Below are 18808 nucleotides of genomic sequence, written 5' to 3'. Positions count from 1 at the left end.
TTAACGTCATTCAACTAAAGTCATGATTTTCAGGAACACATTCACAGTTTTAAATGAGGACTTTCTGAATTCAACTTGTTTCAGTACACTGTTCTGAATTTGACATGAAATTTCATGTGTCTTGAATAATGAGACCTAAAGTGAGTGAAGGTAAATATGTTGTTGACTTAAAAAAGAGGAAAACAGTTTCATGCATGTGATTTAGTATTATTGTGCAGCAGTTAAGAATATTCCACACTTAAATGCTTCAGGTTCGAGTGAACCTAAAATAAACTGTAGGAAATATAACAGTCTAGTAACATACTTAAACACCTGGAATTATAATGAGTAGGGTATTTGATTTGAATCAAAAACTGCCATTGAACTGTTTCTTAGCACATGTGTTGGTTGCAGATGCTTTTCTGTAGTCAGGTGTCTCCTTTAATTATTCACTTCTATCAGTTTAATATTTTTATGGGATTGAGTTCCAGGACTGCTAGTCATTTCCCAAACATTTTTTGACTGCCCCTAAGAAATCACAATGAAAACTCTTTAACAAATATGGCCATCTGTCAACGTATTGCACCTTAATTCAGCCAAGTCTAAGCATGAAACAGATGTAATATAAATTGTGAATCTACACCAAATATGTCATAACTTCTGCTGTTTTATGGAACATGAACAAACAGTTTTATACTGGCAAGTAAAAAGTTCTCAACCACACCACTTATGTGACTAAATCCATTGTTTTCTTCCCCTCGGTAAAACATCTTGATCTTTTTCTCCAAAAGACCCTGTATGAATGCAAGAGATTGTTGATAATCAAATTTCTGGGAGTCGTTACGTATAAATCACAAAAAGCTAATATTGGTTTTTATTTCAAAGGGAATGTAGTGTAAAAATAGGGAAGTCTTGTTAAGGAAATAACCCTTCTTCAGACAGTACTGAAGAAGGGTAATACCCGAAACTTTGACTGCTCCTTTCCTGCACATGCTGCCTGGCTTGCTGTGTTCTTCCAGCCTCCTGTTCGTCTGTCTTGGATTCCAACATCTGCAGGTTTTTTTTGTCTGTAAGGAAATGTATACTGACATCGGATGCAATCCAGAGGAGGCTTACTTGGCTGATCCCCAGGTATGAAGGGACTGTCTTATGCAGGGGAGTTGAGTAGGCTGGGCAAGGCGAAACTTAGAAGGATGAGAGGCAACCTTATTGAAACATACACGATTCTGAGATGGCTTGACAGGGTAGATGTGGAACGGTTGTTTCCCCTTGTGGACAGTCTAAGACCAGAGAGGATAATTCCAGAGTAAGTGGTGGTACATTTAAGACAGAGATGAGGAGGAATTACTTCTCTGAGGGTAGGGAATCGGTAGAATTCTTTACTGGTGAGGGCTGTTGAGTCTGGGTCAATAAGTACATTCAGGTCTGAGATATATTTTTAATCAGTAAGATAATCAATGGGTATGGGAATAGGTGGGGAAAGTGGAGTTGAGATCTGATCAGATCAACCATAATCTTACTGAATAGTGAGCAGACTTGATGGACCAAATGGCCTACTTTGCTCATATGTCTTATGGTCTGATGGTTTGATAAATAAGAACACCACCACTTGCAAGTTCCAGCACAAGCTACTCTTCATCCTTACTTAGAAATATATCATGGTTCTTTCAGTGTCACTGTGTCAAAATCCTGGATTTCCATCACAATGGCTTTGTGGGTCTACCTATGCTAACTGGAGTGCAGTGGTTCAAGAAGACAGCTCAACACCACCTTCTCAACAGCTGCTGAGGCTAGTCAGTAAATGCAGTCTAGCCAACGATGCCCACATTGCGTGAATTAATTAAAATAACATTTATTTATGTAACTTGGTGAAAATCCACTGACCCTTTAAAGATACTGGGGGTCAGCACTAGGTACACCCTGCAAATTTCCCTGCATGTCCATTATTCTTTCTGTCTGTCTCCTATCTCCGAATGAATTGCCTATCCAAGCCAATAAATTATTTCAAGTTCTGAATGCTGTCAGTTTTGTTCCTTACATTGTAGCTAGTTGAAAATCTACTGGAAATTCATATAAATATTGTTTTTTTCGTTCTTTCATGAGATATATGTCACTGGCAAGGCATATATTTGTTATTCATACTTATTATCCTTGTGAAGATAATTGTAAGAGGAGGCAATGGCCTAGTGGTATTATCACTAGACTGTTAATCCAGAGACCCAGATAATGTTCTGGGGTTCGAATCCCGCCACAGCAGATGGTGGAATTTAAATTCAATAAATATCTAGAATTAAGAATCTAATGATGACCATTGTCAATTATCGGAAAAACCCATCTGGTTCATTAATGCCCTTTAGGGAAGGAAACCACCATCCTTACCTGGTCTGGCCTACATGTGACTCCAGCCCCACAGCAGTGTGGTTGACTCTTAACTGCCTGGGCAATAAATGTTGCCTAGCCAGTGACTCCCTCATCCCGTGAATGAGTAAAGAAAGATTGTGAGCTGTGTTCTTGAACTGCTGCAGTCAATCAGATGTATGTGTACCCATAGTGATGAAAGGGAGGGAGTTCCAGGATTTTAATCCAGCAACAGAGAAGGAACAGTGATAGAGTTTCAAGTTAGGATGATCTGTTGTCTAGAGTTGAACTTGCGTATTATGGTGCTCCCACGGCATCTATTTCCCTTGTCCTTCTAAGTGTTGGAGGCCACATGCTTGAAAAGTGTTATTAAAAGACCCTTATTGAGTTGTTGTAGTGTGTCTTGTATATGGTGCCTCAACTACTCTGCATAGGTAGTGAGTGTAAAGTGAACGTGGTAGATGAGATGCCAGTCAAGCAGACTGCTTTGGCCTGGATAGTGTCAAACCTCTTAAGTGTTGTTTGAGTTAGATTAATCCAGACAAGTGGAGAGTACTCATTCATAGTTCTGATTTATGTCTTTTTGACAGTGGATAGGTTCTGGGGAGCTGAGAGGTGAGCTACTTGCTGCAGAAGTTCAGCCTCTGACCTGTTGTTGTAACAAAAGTATTTATATGATTGATCGGTTAAGTTTACGGTCAGTGTCAACCCCCAGAATGTTGATATTGAGGAGAGGTGGTTGGAATCTCTCTTCTTGGTAATGGTCATTGCCCAACACTTTGTACGGTGTGAATGGTACATGTCATTTATCAACCCAAGGCTAAGTATCCTCTTTGATTTACTGCATATGCACTGCTTCAGTATCTGAGGAGTTGCAAAGATACTAAACCTTGCCTCGTTATCAGTGAGCATCCCACTTCTTATGTTATGTTAGAGGAAGGTCATTTATAAAGCATCTGACGATGGTTGGCCCTAGAACACTAGTAACAACCTATTCTTCCAGGTTAGTTGCATCTTTAAAAGGTTCAGCTAAGGGTGTTATGAATGACTTACCAATTACAGAAGCACAGTGGTTTTGGTTTCTTGTTTCAGTTTATTTATCCAAGTGCTCAGTCACTTTTCATAATCACAGATTCCAGTAAGTTACTGACAACTAATATTAGACTGACAATGTCTAATGACGAAGAATGTTCTTGTTTATTTTTCTTGCCCCTTAAATATTAGAAAGTCATTGGCACTTTACCAATTCAAGGGGTCAAATGCTGAATCAAGAGAGATTTGGAAGATCATGACTAAAACATTGGGTTCTAGCCAGAGTGAGCCTCTATTTTGTGATCATTTGCATTCTACAACACTGTAAACATGCATCTTTGATAATTAAGTGACCTATTAGAACTCTTATCATGTGTAATTAGATACATCTTACAAAGTGAATGAATCTTAAATGATAAAAGAAATTTCTGTAGGGCATTTGGGCTCTAAAACTGAATTCCCACTCAATTTCTTGTTTAAACAGGGTTCAAGTTCCCTGCCCCAGTAATCTTTCTTAGTCTGAATTGAAAGTCTTCATCGTGACAATATAAAGTTTATTGGTGGCAAGCAACTTGTATCAGTTTACAGGGCAATATTTAACAGAGTTAAAATGGTAATACAATCTTGTCACCTTGAAGTTTTCTATGAAATTAAAAGGGAATATTCTAACAGAAATATAATTTGTATGTCGTCTGTAAGTTAACAGTTGGTGATGCTCCTTAACTTCCAGGTGATAGACATCACGGTTTTGGAAAATGATGTACTATCTGGATATGCCATATGACATAGAAGCGAAGAGGCCATTTGGCCCTTCATGTTTGCTCACCATTCAACGAGATCATGCCTGATCTGATGATCCTCAACTCCAGTTTCCTGCCTTATTCTCCTGACTCTTGATTCCCTTACTGATTCGAGGCTGAGACAGGCAGATTTTTAATGTACTTAATGACCCAGACTTGACAGAATTCTGTGGTAAAGAATGCCACAGATTTGCTGCCTACTGTGAGGAAAAAAAAAGTCCTCCTCATTTCTGTTTGAAATGGGCAACTCCTTATTCTGAGATTATGCCTTTTGGTCCCAGACTTTCTCACAGGGGTAACAACCTCTCTGCATCTACCCCGTCAAACCCCCTAAGATTAAATAAGGTTTCCTCTCATTCTTCTAAACTCTAATGAGTATGAGTCCTACCTACACAACCTCTCCTCAGAAGAAAATTCCTCCATACCTGGAATCACACCTAGTGAAACATCTCTGGATTGCCTGCAGTGCCGGTACATCATTACTTAGATAAGGGGATCAAAACTGCTCATAGTACATGACGGAATAGGGAGAAAACATTCCCACTTATAACAGAATCAAGAACAAGAGGTCACAGATTTCAGGTAATTTACAAAAGAAGCAAATGTGATATGAGAGAAAAAAACAATTTTACACAGAGTGTGATTAGAGTATGCCATGCATTGACTGGAAGTATGGTGGAAGCAGGTTCAGTTGAGATATTCAAGAGGGCATTGGGTGATTGAATAGAAACAATGTGCAGTTTTACAGGAATAGGGCAGAGGAATGACACAAGATCGTGATGCTCATTTGGAGAGCTGGTGCAGACACAATGGGCTGAATGGGATTCTCCTACACTGTAATAATTCTGTAGTAGCCTTTGTAGTTCTCGTACAGTTATTTGATATCTCTTCTTATCAGTGAATGACAATTTCATTTTTTATTTTTCGGGCTGTGGACGTCGCCACTCAGGCCAGCAATTATTGTGAATCCCAAATTACTTGACATTTTCAAAGATGGTAATTGAATTATCTTAAAATGTCTGGTCACATCTTAAAGACAAACTGTCTGTTTTTATTTCAGATCTCCAGCATTTTCAGTATCTTTCTTTTACACTTTTGCTTGTCATCCACCTTCCAATGTATGATCGTAAGGAATATGAGCAGAACCTCACTTCCTTGCTTGGTGACCAGCATAATGGGTGATTGAAGAATAGTAATGAGACAAAATTTGTCCACCTCTTTCAGCAGTGAAGAGATCCTGTTAGTGCCTCCCAGAAGAATCAACAGTAGAGCTTGTGGCATGAAGAATTATAAATATTATCTGGTTAAGTTTGTGCAATTTTATATCCAAGCAGTCGGTCATAGGACATTGTTAGTAAAGGCCTTGCACCAAGCTTTACCTGCCCAACTTTAAGTAGAAGATCATAGAATGCTTTTATCAAAGATAAGACCAGATATACCAAATGAGCCTAAATATAAATTCTACTGAAGGTGCGAATGAATGAACCAAAAATGACAATGTCGCATTTGCATTCAAGTTTATCACCTCTCTCAGAAATGTCTCAAAACGGTGCACATAACATTAATTATTTTAAAGTAAAAAGCTATAAATATAAGCATACGTTGTCAACATACAAATGAGCATGGCAGTAGTTTTATACAAGCTGATATTTCAGGTGGTCAGGAGCATGGATGTATTTCATATGTGTCGCAATGAGACAATTGCTCCAAGGCAAAGTTTCCTAATTAAGTACAGAGATCATTTGGTGCATAATTACAGACTAAAGAGAAACTATGACAGATTACCACATGCTTGGAAATTTGCAAGCTGAACCAAGAAGTATGTCTTTCTTTTGTATTTGACATATAATGAATTAAGCAGCTTTTCTATTTCACTTTTGTTCTGTATCTATAAATAAATGCTGTCCTATGACACTGTATATGTATACACTGTCCATACATATATACTGTGTACACTGTTTAAGTAGGTATTTTAAGTAGATGTGTTGTGAAATGTTGGGACTGACGTGACCTACCTGTTGATCTTGACCTGATGCTACAGCCAGTGGTACAGTTTCTTTGGCCATCTCACATGTAAATTGTCTCTATTTTCAAGACACCGTCAGATGACTTAACACAAATCTGCCATTCACCTCCATTTTTTTTTTTAGAAATTGCTCTCATTATAGCTGAAATGGTAATGTACTTGTCAAAGGAATGAAAGAACAAGAGTAGGCCCTTCAAGGTTATTCTGCCGTTGTGAAAGATCATGGATAATATGCAATCTAATTCCATATGGGCCTTCATATGTGTCTTAAACTCAAACTCCTTCACGCTTTTGGTTAACTGAATGTATCTGTCTGATTTAAAATTAATAATTGATCCAGCATCAATTATATTTGCTGAACAAAGTTCCAACCTTCTGTGATTCCTAGATTAATTCAGAGAGGTTTAGAACTTGTCCAGTCCAGGAACTTAATTTCTTTCACCTCAGTGTAATATATTTGATGCTTAACTCTAGGAAGACTAACTGTAGATTGGAACATGCCTTTGTGGAATGCCTCCACTTAACCTGGTGCCGTGTGATTTCAGACTATGGTCCAACAGATTTATTTGAAAACACAAGCTTTTGGAGTCTCAGTCCTTCTTCAGGTGTTAGTGTGACACTGAGCTGAAGAAAAGCAACTTTATATAATGATATTGAGTAATTTAATTAGTCAGATTGTGTTGTTCGAGTATGTAGATGTATTGATTTTTACAGCCAGAATTATACACGTCTGTGCCATAGTTAGTGTTAGTTTATATAGTTAATTTTTTTAAAGTTTTTAAAACATTGTTGGAAGATTATAGAAACAACGGGATCTGTGGAAGAAAGCTTTTTGGGTTGGTGGAACTTACTGGGTGGCCTTGGCTTTGAAGATGGAATCTTGGGCTCTGATTACACAGTGCTGAAAGAGCTGGTGATGAGATCTAAAAAAACTGGGTGGTAAAATGGGTTTGGAAATGTCTGTTGCTTACCAGCACGGTAGCAATTTACCAGTGACTGAGAAGGTGGGAAGTGGTCAATTGAGAACCTTGAGTGACCAACTAAAGACCTTGCTGGCATTCACCCTGTGGTGGGTGAGACCCCACCATGTGTGGAGGTTGCTTCTTTTGGCTGATGCAGTCCCAGCAGGAGCTGTCAGGGTGCTTGTGGTGCTGCTGGTAATGACAAGCTGCCTGTCCGTAATGGCTATCACAGGACTTGGGAGAGTCCTGGATGAAAGAAACTGGGACAAAGTTCTGAATGTGGCAGCAGTGGATGGGCTTTAGGGGATTGAAGAGTCTTTGGGGCTGGCCTGCAGATTGATGTATGCACAGTGGCCAATATTTTCTTAGGGTGGGTCAGAAGTGGAAAGTGTAATTAAAACCGTGGATTCTCTATTAGCAAATTTGGTTAGTGACAGAAGGGCATGTGAGCAAGAATAAACATAATCAGGTGAGTGATTGTAAGGACAAGAAGCCTGGGACATATTTTTTGACTACCAATATATTGATGGTAAGGAAATGTAAGTGAAAGAGATTACATCAAACCATGATGACATAATAAATATCTTTACTGAATTGCAGACCAATACAACTTCTTTTATGAAAGAGGTTTTGGAAAGCAATTGGACAGTGATTTATTTATTATTGTTTCTTGTGATCAGAAGAGATACTATTGGTTCCCCACTGACATCTCTGGAGATTGACACTTTTCTGTGATCATGACCTGGTGTCTGTGAACATCTATCTAGGGATTATCATGAGATGTTCTCACTAGAGCTGCTGCTGTATTTGGAAATTCTCACTAGAGCTGCGGCTGTATTTGGAAACTAAACTGGAACAATGCAGAGTAATAAGTATTAGTTTAATTTACATTTATTCTACATCCTCTTCACAATTTTAGTTACAATTCACATATTAAACTTGAAAAATGCTTAATAGGAAAGTAGTGTTAGAACTCAGAATCGATGAATTGTTATTTCAGTTCCTAAGAACTGCTTCATTGGCACTACATTTGCAGATATCCACCCCCTCTCCCACCAAAGCTTAGAAGTAGCAGTATGCACCATCTACAAGATGCACTGCAGAAGTTCACCAAAGATCCTTAGACAGTATCTTCCAAACCCATGACTACTTCCATCCAGAGGACAAGGGTAGCAAATACATGGGGACACAGCAACCTGCAGGTTCCCCTCCAAGCCACTCACCATTTTGACTTGAAAATATATCATTATTCCTTCAGTGTCACTGTGTCAAAATCATGGAATTCCTTCCCCGGTGCATTGTGCTTCTACCTACAACACAAGGACTACAATGGTTTAAGAAGGCAGATCACCACCTTCTCAAGCACGTTTAGGGACAGGCAATACATGCTGATTGAGCCATTGACACCCACATCTCATGACTAAATTTGAAAACTAAATAAATGGAAGTTGTGATGTCACAGCAAGATCAGGCATTGTCACTGAGGAATGATTAAAGAACTAGATACTGAGCTTTTGAAGGTGAAGGGAGGGGTTACAAGGCAGGGGATTTCGAGAGAACATTTTATTGGTGAACTGGTAGAATGTAAAATAGGCCACAGTCAAGCACAAACTGTGTTCAAGCACTGAGGGCTGAAGGAGGCTGTAGAGATGGAAGACCATGGTGGGATTGCAACTGAGAACGGTTTTAAAATGGGTGCTATGCCAGAAGGAGATGCTGCTTTCTCCCACATCAACTTCCTTTAGTTTAGAACTGCTAGAAAATACACTACAAAACCCCTCCACTTCCTACGTATATTTTTTCATAATGTGTAATTTGACAGGTAGTAGACCATCTCGATACAGAAGTCCATGATTTTCCTGCATTATTGAGAGAATCCAGGTTTGCCATAAAACCTACTTTCCTGCTGAAAAATTTAGATTGAAACTTCAACCAGGTTTTGGTGAGGTGGAAAGCAAAAATAAAATGTTGTCTACATTTTAATTGGGCTTGAATAGAGCCTTTGCAGTTTTAATGCAGGTGAAAGTCAGGGTCTTAGGAAATGACCAACCCACTCCCAGGAGGAAGATCCTTCATTTCTTTGTTTTAATGAGATCAGGTTCCTCAGATTTAATTTCTTTTTTTAGATTGTCTGGTCTTGGGAAATTTGACAGCTAAAGGGCATTGAGCAATGTTATGAGGAAGAGTAGGTGCTTTTCCAGCGCAACTTACAGTAGTAATGGAAGTGCTTCCCTCTGGTCCTTTAAAAGAAATGTTTCTAACAACTTTTAATTATATAACGGAATTAGTGAAAGCAATGTTAAATGCTGTTCTAACTGCAAAAGTCACCTTTTCTCTCTCTTTGTCAGATGACTGAGTCACCTTTATCCACTAACCCGAAATACCCTTATTGCTTTTATAGAAGTTCCAGTTCGGATATAAAAATGTCGCAAAGGGGATATCTGTTGCAAATGAAAAGCTCCCCTAGGAGGTTTCCTTCCCACCTCAGCTAAAATTGCAAACACTCTTTTGTGAGAAAATAATGTTAGAAAAGTTGACTGATAGTATGCTGTGGAAATACGACTTGTATATACAATTTGCAGAGTATGTGATTGTTATGAAGAAAATAAGGCCAGCATGCAAAAGTTGCAACATAATTTGTAATATTCTGGGCATGGCACTAACTTAAAAAAAAAAATTGGATTTTAATTTTGGACGGAAATGTAACTGTTCTCTTCCAGAGTAAAGTGATCTTAAGCTGCAAATATTAATCCCCCACAAACCAGTGAGCAGTGAGTGTGCAGATGGTCAAAGGTTAAAGTAGGGCAGATTACTTGCCTCCCCATTTCCACTATACACCCAATTTGAAATGTGAACTTTGGAGTTAAAAAGGAGCAGTAGCACCAAATTGACCCACAAACCAGAAATCTCAACACACTCATGTCCCACATTAAAATTAGGATGTAAAGTTCATAATACAACTCACAAACTAATGATGTGTGAAATTCTCTCGTATCCAAAATCACAAAAAAACGCTTTTGTGTGTGAAAGTAACACTTGGATAATGGGAGATTAAATTTAATACAGTGGAGTGTAAGCTGATGCATTACAGCAGAAGAAATTGGATAAGATAAACTATACTTAGCAGTACAGGTCTAAAGAGCATGCTGGAACAAAAAGTGGCTGGACAGCGATTAGTAAAGCATAAGATTTTGAAATTCATAAATTGAGTACAAAAACTTGGAAATTGTGCTAACCATTTTATAAAACGTTTGTTATGCCACAGTTAGATTATTGTATACATTTCTGGTGAATGCATTTTAAGAAGGATATAAAGGCTTTTGAGAAGGTGTAGATAAGATATTATACATTGGCTGCAGCACTTAGGGGTTTTATTTTTGATTGTCTAGAAGGAAAAAAATGATATGTTAATTCTGAAAAGTCCCTCCTTGGCTCCTTTAAGGTAGTTGCTATGCTGACTTTTGTCAATTTAAAAATGTTGCTTTAAGAATTACAGGATTGTAGTAGCAGGTTTCTACCTGTAGGTAGTGTTTGTGCCAAATAAGAAATTATAGCATAAGATAACAAGGTGTAGAGCTGGATGAACACAGCAGGCCAGGTAGCATCAGAGGAGCAGGAAAGCTGACGTTTCCTGCCTGGACCCTTCTTCAGAAATGGGGGAGGGGAAGGGATTCTGAAATAAATAGGGAGAGAGGGGGAGGCGATGATGGAAGGTGGATAGAGGAGCAGATAGGTGGAGAGAAGACGGACAGGTCAAGGAGGCGGGGATGAGGCTAGTAGGTAGGAAGTGGAGGTGGGTGTTGGTCAGTGAGGTGGGAGGAATGGATAGATGGGAGAAAAGACGGACAGGTCAAGGAGGCGGGAATGAGCTGGGCTGGTCTTGGGATGAGGTCGGAAGGTGGGGAGATTTTGAAGCTTGTGAAGTCCACATTGAGACCATTGGGCTATGGAGTTCCCAAGCAAAATATGAGGTGCTGTTCTTCCAGCCTTCGGGTGGCATCGTTGTGGCACTGGAGGAGACCTAGGATGGACATGTCGTCCAAGGAGTGGGAGGGGGAGTTGAAGTGGTTTGCGACTGGGAGGTGTAGTCGTTTGTCACAAACCGAGCGTAGGTGTTCCACAAAGCGATCTCCAAGCCTCCGCTTGGTTTCCCCGATGTAAAGGAGGCCATATTGTGAACAGCGGATACAATATACCACATTAGCAGATATGCAGGTGAACATCTGTTTAATGTGGAAGGTTTTCTTGGAGCCTGGGATGGGGGTGAGGGGGGAGGTGTAGGGGCAAGTGTAGCACTTCCTGCGGTTGCAGGGAAAAGTGCCAGGGGTGGTGGGGCTAGTGGGGAGTGTGGAGCAGACGAGGGAGTCATGGAGAGAGCGGTCCCTCCGGAAGGCAGATAAGGATGGGGAGGAAAAAATGTCCTTGGTAGTGGGGTCAGATTACAGGTGGCCAAAGTGGCGGAGGTTGATGCGTTGGATCCGGAGGTTGGTGGGGTGGTACATGAGGACGAGGGGGATTCTGTCTTTGTTGTTATTGCAGGGAGGGGGTGTGAGGGATGATTTGCGGGAAACGCGAGAGATGTGGTCAAGGGCGTTTTCGACCACTGTGGAGGGGAAATTGCAGTACTTGAAAAACAAGGACATCTGGGATGTCTGGGAATGGAATGCCTCATCTCGGGAGCAGATGCGGTGGAGGCGAAGGAATTGGGAATAGGGGATGGCCTTTTTGCAAGAAGGTGGGTGAGAGGAGGTGTATTCTAGGTAGCAGTGAGAATTGGTAGGCTTGAAATAGATATCAGTTTCCAGGTGGTTGCAGAGATGGAAACAGAGAGGTCCAGGAAGGAGAGAGGGGTATTGGAGATAGTCCAGGTGAACTTAAGGTTGGGGTGGAAGGTGTTAGTAAAGTGGATGAATTGTTCAAGCTCCTCGTGGGAGCGCGAGGCGGCGCCAATACAGTCATCAATATAACGGAGGAAGAGGTGGGAGATGGGGCCAGAGTAGCTGCGGAAGAGGGACTGTTCGACATATCCTACAAAGAGGCAGGCATAGCTTGGGCCCATGCAGGTACCCATGGCCACCCCTTTTTAGGAAGTGGGAGGAGTTGAAGGAGACGTTGTTAAGGGTAAGGATGAGTTCGGCTAAGCGGATAAGGGTGTCAGTGGAAGGGGACTGATTGGGCCTGTGGGAGGGGAAGAAGCGGAGGGCGTTTAGGCCATCTGCATGGGGAATGCAAGTATATAGGGACTGGACATCCATGGTGAAGCTGAGGTGTTGAGGACCAGGGAATCGGAAGTTTTGGAGGAGGTGGAGGGCGTGGGTGGTTTCACAGACATAGGTGGGGAGTTCCTGGACCTAGGGGAGAAAATGGAGTCGAGATAAGTGGAGATAAGTTCGGTGGGGCAGGAGCAGGCAGAGACAATGGGTCAGCCAGGGCAGTTGGGTTTATGGATTTTGGGAAGGAGGTAGAACCGTGCATTGCTTTTTTTGACAATTTGGAGAGGGTGGAACTGACTAATATCTGTATTTAAGTAAGACTTTATAATGTAGAAAATTGTGTTTTTAGTATTTTTAAGCTGCACTTTCTTCAACGGGAGCTTTGATCTTGTGCTTTCAGGGCCATTTTTAAAAATCCAATCAACAGCCTATTTTTCTTTAAAAAGAGAGGGAGAGTAGTCACTTTGCTTCAGTTCAAGTCTGTGAAATTTAGTTTTAAATGTATTTGGAACTACAGCCTTATCATTGTTCATTAAAGTAATTTTAGAACTCTGTCAACTTGAAAGAACTTGTATTCTAATGAAAACTAAATTAGCTCTGTCTTCTTGACAGTCACTGCCCTATCTACAGATCCGTATAGCTATATCTACTCCCAGGAACTGATATTGCTATTCGTCCAAATACTCTGACATCTTGGAGATAGTAGGAACTGCTGATGCTGGAGAATCTGAGATAACAAGGTATAGAGCTGGATGAACACAGCAGGCCAGGCAGCATCAGAGGAGCAGGAAAGCTGACGTTTCAGGTCAGTCTGGCCTGCTGTGTTCATCCAGCTCTACACTCTGACATCTTGGTTGTCTGCTTGATCTCTAACTAGCTTTCCAAGTATCTTCCAGCAAAACGTTGGAGTATTTTATGTACAGCCACGTGGCAGTACTAACCATGATGTGAGTTTTTTTTTCTCCAGTGCAGTGTTTTACCTGATACAGTAATGTTTATATTACCTCCTGTAACCTAAGAAACTGAACATGATTATTATGGTGTTGAAGAATCCAATAGGCGTTTATTATAGCTAACTATTTACCACAAATATTAGATTACAGCAGAGCAGCAGAAGCTTCCAGAAATTTCATGTTTTGAGCAATGCTAGGATAAGAAGGCCTATGAGACCTTGACACCTTCAGGCTACATGCCATGATACAGTAATATCATGAGCATGTCTCTAAAAGGTATATTGGCATACTGCCCATGAAATACAGCTCAGCATAGAGAAAGAAAATCTGTTCCCATTTCCATATAGTTCAAGGACTGTTCAACCCAGAGTTAGAGGTTTTGGGCATGAGGCAAAAATGGATGTGAGGAAGAATTGTTTTTGGTGGTAATGACCCAGAACATTTTTGCCTATGAAGATAGTGGAAGCAGAGAAAATGAATAATCTCAAAAGAAAATTGGGTAGGTACATGAAATAAATAATCTTAGAGGATTATGGAGCTGAAGGAGGAGAATGGGTCTGATGAGATTGTTCCACAGGGAGCCATCATGAATTACATTGGTGCACGGAACTTTTAGTCTTTTTAACACTGTGGAATCTCCTGAATTAATATATTCATCACTGTTGTAGGGTGTGTTTTTTAAAATCAAATGATGGTTATTGCATTTAGGGATTTTTATTGCCACTGGGAGTTGTTACATTAATAAAATTATTGCATTGTGCTGGGTAATGCTTTGGATTACTTGATTCTCAAATTAGGATACCGTCTTTAGCTTGGCTCTGAGTGAATTGTAAAAACATAAAGCACTGCACATGCTGTAAATCAGGAACAAAAACAGAAGTTGCTGGAAAAGCTCAGCAGGTCTGGCAGCACCCGTGAAGGAAAAATCAGAGTAAGTGTTTTGGGGTCCAGTGACCCTCACGGTGACTGAAACGTTAACTCTGATTTTTTGTTCACAGAAGTTGCCAGACCTGTTGAGCTTTTCCAGCAACATCTGTTTTTGAGTGAATTGTAGTTTCTTCATGAGGTCCAGTGAAATGTTGCAGAACATTATCTTATTCTCATTATTATCAATATTATTGCTTTGTTGGAAAATGAAATTACCTTCAAACATCCTAAACTAAACAAGATAGGAATATGTTTTTGAAATATTAGTTTTGAAACTGTTTGGCACTTTGTCAACCATCCTGGATCATCAGCATATTTATATCAAGGAAGCTGAATTTTTCTTTTAAATTTATTAAGCCTGTAGAAAATGCCATAGTATATAAAGTAGAATTTTATTTGATATTGATAGAAGAAAAATAAAAAGGTCTACAAGGGAACCCAAATATACACGTTACAACTTATCATTGATTCTTTGTGAAAGATTTTAATTGCAGTTTACAATCAGTCTCAATGGATGTGCAGTATGCGTGCAAGTTCTTCAGTATGCTATTTTCATGAATTTATCATCCAATTTAAAACAAGCAACCTTTATAAAATAGCAAGCAGGAATTTTATCAAAACATGCCAGTTCAAGATACAACAGAAGTAAGTACAGTTCCCATTTGGGTATGACTGACAAATAAGGTAAGAACCTTGGTGAAGTTGTCGAGGTCTCTCTGGACAATTGTAGTCCTAACCATTTTTCTAGAGTCATCTATGATTGCTCAGAGATCTTCCTATATCGCTAACTGATCAAAACTGAATTCGTTTTCAAAGAATATTTTGTTTATTTAATGCAAGCTGTGTAGGATCTGTAGTTTACTTTTACTGATATGTTTCAGAGTTTTTCTCGAATTGCATTCCACTTTGTTGACAGGAACAGCATCTGTGGCTGTAGCTGGTATACTTGCTGCATTGCGAATCACCAAGGACAGACTTCATGATCATAAGTTTGTCTTCCAAGGAGCTGGGGAGGTAACATTGCTTCTCTATATTTTTTCACTGAAACCCCCTACATCCCTCTTTCAGAATCTGTCAAGGAGAGCAATATTTGGTTTTAACTTCTATTCTGAAGTATTTTTAACATGCAAATATTTTTGAAAATTTCTATTGGCACTCTGACTTCGACTTGCAACCACATCAGTTGACCTGATGGATAGTGCACCTACTGTGCACTCTGTATTGTAAAAATAGATGTAATGAATTTTGTTGCAGTGTTGTATCCGCTTAGAATTTTTTTACATGAGCATAAATGGGACTTGCCCCTGTAGTTAGACATAGCTTGGTTGCAAATTTTTTAATAATAATTGTGGTTGATTTTGATATTCAAATTCATTTTAACTTCTTGCAAGCCCCTTTACTGATGCACAAAGTTTTGTTGCCTGTGTATTAACTGTACCTCATATGATTGTGTGCAGCAATGTAATATTTGCAAAAGTTGTTAGTTCTAGTTACTGATATATTTTTGTGAAGTAGTCCCACATCTGAGTTGTCCTTTGAGTGTGTTGTTTTTAAACTTTAAAATTGTTGCATTCATTTGGAAACTGTGATCTATGTAGCTATGACTTTATTAACGTATCATAGGCTGCCATGGGAATTGCACATCTCCTCATGATAGCTATGGAGAAAGCTGGAATACAGAAAGAAGAAGCTGTAAAAAAGATTTGGATGGTGGACTCCAAGGGCCTTATTACTAAGGTAGAAATTTTGATGTCATTGAAACCTTATAGTCTATTTCTATGAAGTTAAGTATTTTTTACATTTAAGGGTGAACAAAATCACACAGTAAGAATACCAACATATTCAACAAATCAAAATTGCATCTGTTCCAGAACTTGGGTGGTTTGAACAATCAATGAGTGTCCCACATGTAGTCCTCAAACATCACTCAGTTTGTTGAGTTTTGGGTGAGGTACATTTAAATAATTTTTCAGTGAATGTAAAATATCTAAGAGTGTTTTCAGAAACTCAACGGTTGCCTGTGGCATTGCCAAACTATTTATTAGAGGATATTACCTCACCTGTCTAATACTCGTCTTCTGTTTCTGTCTCCTCTCTTTCTCTTCTCAACTACTTCTCTCTTAACTCTTCTTTCTTCATTTTCTTTTCAAGTGGGAAGTACTGTTTGGTATGTTCCCATGTGGTGGTTGGAATAATGTGGGGTGGCAAGGAAAAGAGCCACCAATTACTACAGACTGTTTAGTTTGGGGGTTTCAGAACACTGGAACATTCAGCAAGTTGTTTCTCCACACCCCTCACTAATGCTGTCCCATTTATTTCCATTACATCCACAAAACCACTACACCTTCCCAATTTTGACGCCCTCCCCTATAATTCCTTCTGATCTATCACTACCTCAATCCCATTACCCTGTCATCATCCACTTTCTACTCTTTCTGCTTTCGCATATACGGTCCCACAAAGGATGAATACAGAAAAGCCAGAGATCCTGTCACCATCAACCTGTGGCTTTTCTTCAAAGCAGTTTATTTCCATTCTAAATTCAACTTGCATTGCATTAAAATAAATCAAACTGTAACTAAAGAAATAAATTTTATGTTGCATTGCTCTCTATTTATGTTATTCCTCTCTAATCTCCGACATCAAATGATTCTCCATTGTCCCACTCAGTGATACTGTCCTTGCTTAGTTTTATTTTTACCAACCTAGACATAGCCTGACTACCCTCAGAACAGCTTCTTTTTCCCAGCTCATATCATAGAGTATTTATCCCTTACTCTCTATTCTCTTTATCCATATTCTTTTCCTTAGCAAACACATCTGTAGGCATACCTTAAACATGTATCTTGATGGCACCCTGCTCCACCACACCACCCCCTTGAACTCTCCACTGCATTTATGTTGTTGAATTGCTGTTTAACATCCAGTCTAGGATGCGGCATGACTCTTCCACTTCATTGTGGGAAACAAACTGTTACCTCAGTCTAAACCATATTGTTCGCATTTGCAGCCGAGATGTTCAGTTTGACCCTGAGCTGAGTTCCCAACTCTATATGCCCAGTTTTACAAAGATCACCAGCCACATAAGTAAGCAAGGTGGGAGCATTTAGAAATATACATTGTATTCAAATAGAGTCAACATGCTTTCATAAAGGGGAAATCACACTTAAGAAATTTATTAGAATTCTTTGAGGAGGTAACAAGCAGGATAAATAAAGAGGAATCAGTGAATGTGATATATTTGGATTTCCAAAAGGTGTTTCATGAGATATTACACAGTAGGCTACTTAATAAGATAAGTGCCCATGGTGTTGGGGTATTATATTCGCATGGGTAGAGAATTGGCTTAACTAATAGAACACAGAGATTTGTGATAAAGGGGAGCATTTTCAGGATGGAAAACTGTAAACTGGGAGAGTGCTACAAGGATCAGTGCTGGGCCCACAATTATTTACAACATATATTAATGACAAGAGAAAACAAGGCAGATGGAAGATAACGTGGGAAAATGTGAGGTTTTGCACTTTTGCAGGAAGAGTAGAGGAGTTGCATATCATTTAAATGAAGAAGAATTGCAGAAAGCTGAAACACAATGGGATTGGGGGTCTGTACTTAAATCACAAAAAAAAAATGAGCATTGTAAATAGAGTAGGTGATTAGGAAGGCAAATGGAATATTCGCCTTTACTTCAGGGAATGGAGTTAAAAAATAGGGAAGTATAGCTAAAACTATACAAGATGCTAGTTACATCACACCTAGAATATACCTGAGGGAAGATACTCTGACATTGGAGGCAGTCCAGGGAAGGTTCACAAAGTTGATCCCAGGTACGGAGGTATTGTTTCATGAGGAGAGGTTGAGTAGGTTGGGCCTGACTCATAGGCATTTAGAAGGAAAGACAACCTTATTGAAACTAAGGGGGCTTGACAAGGTAGGTGTGGAGAGGTTGTTTCCCTTGTGGGAGAGTCTAGGACTAGTGGGCCTAATCTGGAACATGACAGATTAGAAAGAGTTTCTTCTCTGAGGGTAGTGAATCTGTAGAACTTCACCTCAGAGCTGTAGGGGCTTGACCATTAAGTATATTCAAAGCTGAGGTTAAGTGAGGGGATTGCGAATTATGGGGAAAAGACAGGAAAGTGGAGCAAGTCAGCCATGATCCCATTGAATGGTGGAGCACACTTGATAGATCAAATGACCTATTTCACCTCTTAGGTCTTGTCTTAAATTGCTGCCAGCACTGGAGGTGCACATGTACATCATATGGACTGCAGCAGTTCAAGAAGATTGGTCATCCATCACCTTCTCAAGAGCAATTCGCAATGGACAATAAATGCTGACCTTGCCAGCAACATCCATACCACGAAAAGAAATGTTTTAATAATTCAATGCCATGGATTCTTACATCCTTACCTCAGCTCATCTGCTGCTGAAGCTCTTCTTGATAACTTATCTCTTCCAGACTTGACCATTTAAATGCTCCCACACTTGAGGTCATCCATAATTCAGCAGCCCACATCTCAACTGGCAGCAAATCCCATTCCCTTATTTCCCACCCCTC

At 39.7% G+C, this 18808-nt stretch overlaps 1 protein-coding gene across 1 annotated transcript in view; it reads left to right on the top strand.

Moving 5' to 3' along the window:
* LOC109931073 (NADP-dependent malic enzyme-like) overlaps positions 1–18808 on the top strand; it is a 169560-nt gene that overhangs the window by 124303 nt on the left and 26449 nt on the right. The window contains exons 9-10 of the mRNA XM_048598202.1: positions 15167–15264; positions 15874–15987. Of these exons, the coding sequence (XP_048454159.1) occupies positions 15167–15264; positions 15874–15987 (212 nt within the window). The remainder of the gene's footprint in view (positions 1–15166; positions 15265–15873; positions 15988–18808) is intronic.

This window comes from Rhincodon typus, chromosome 6, assembly GCF_021869965.1.
Source record: "Rhincodon typus isolate 14 chromosome 6, sRhiTyp1.1, whole genome shotgun sequence".
Taxonomy (NCBI): domain Eukaryota; kingdom Metazoa; phylum Chordata; class Chondrichthyes; order Orectolobiformes; family Rhincodontidae; genus Rhincodon; species Rhincodon typus.
This window is presented reverse-complemented; position numbering and strand designations above follow the sequence as displayed.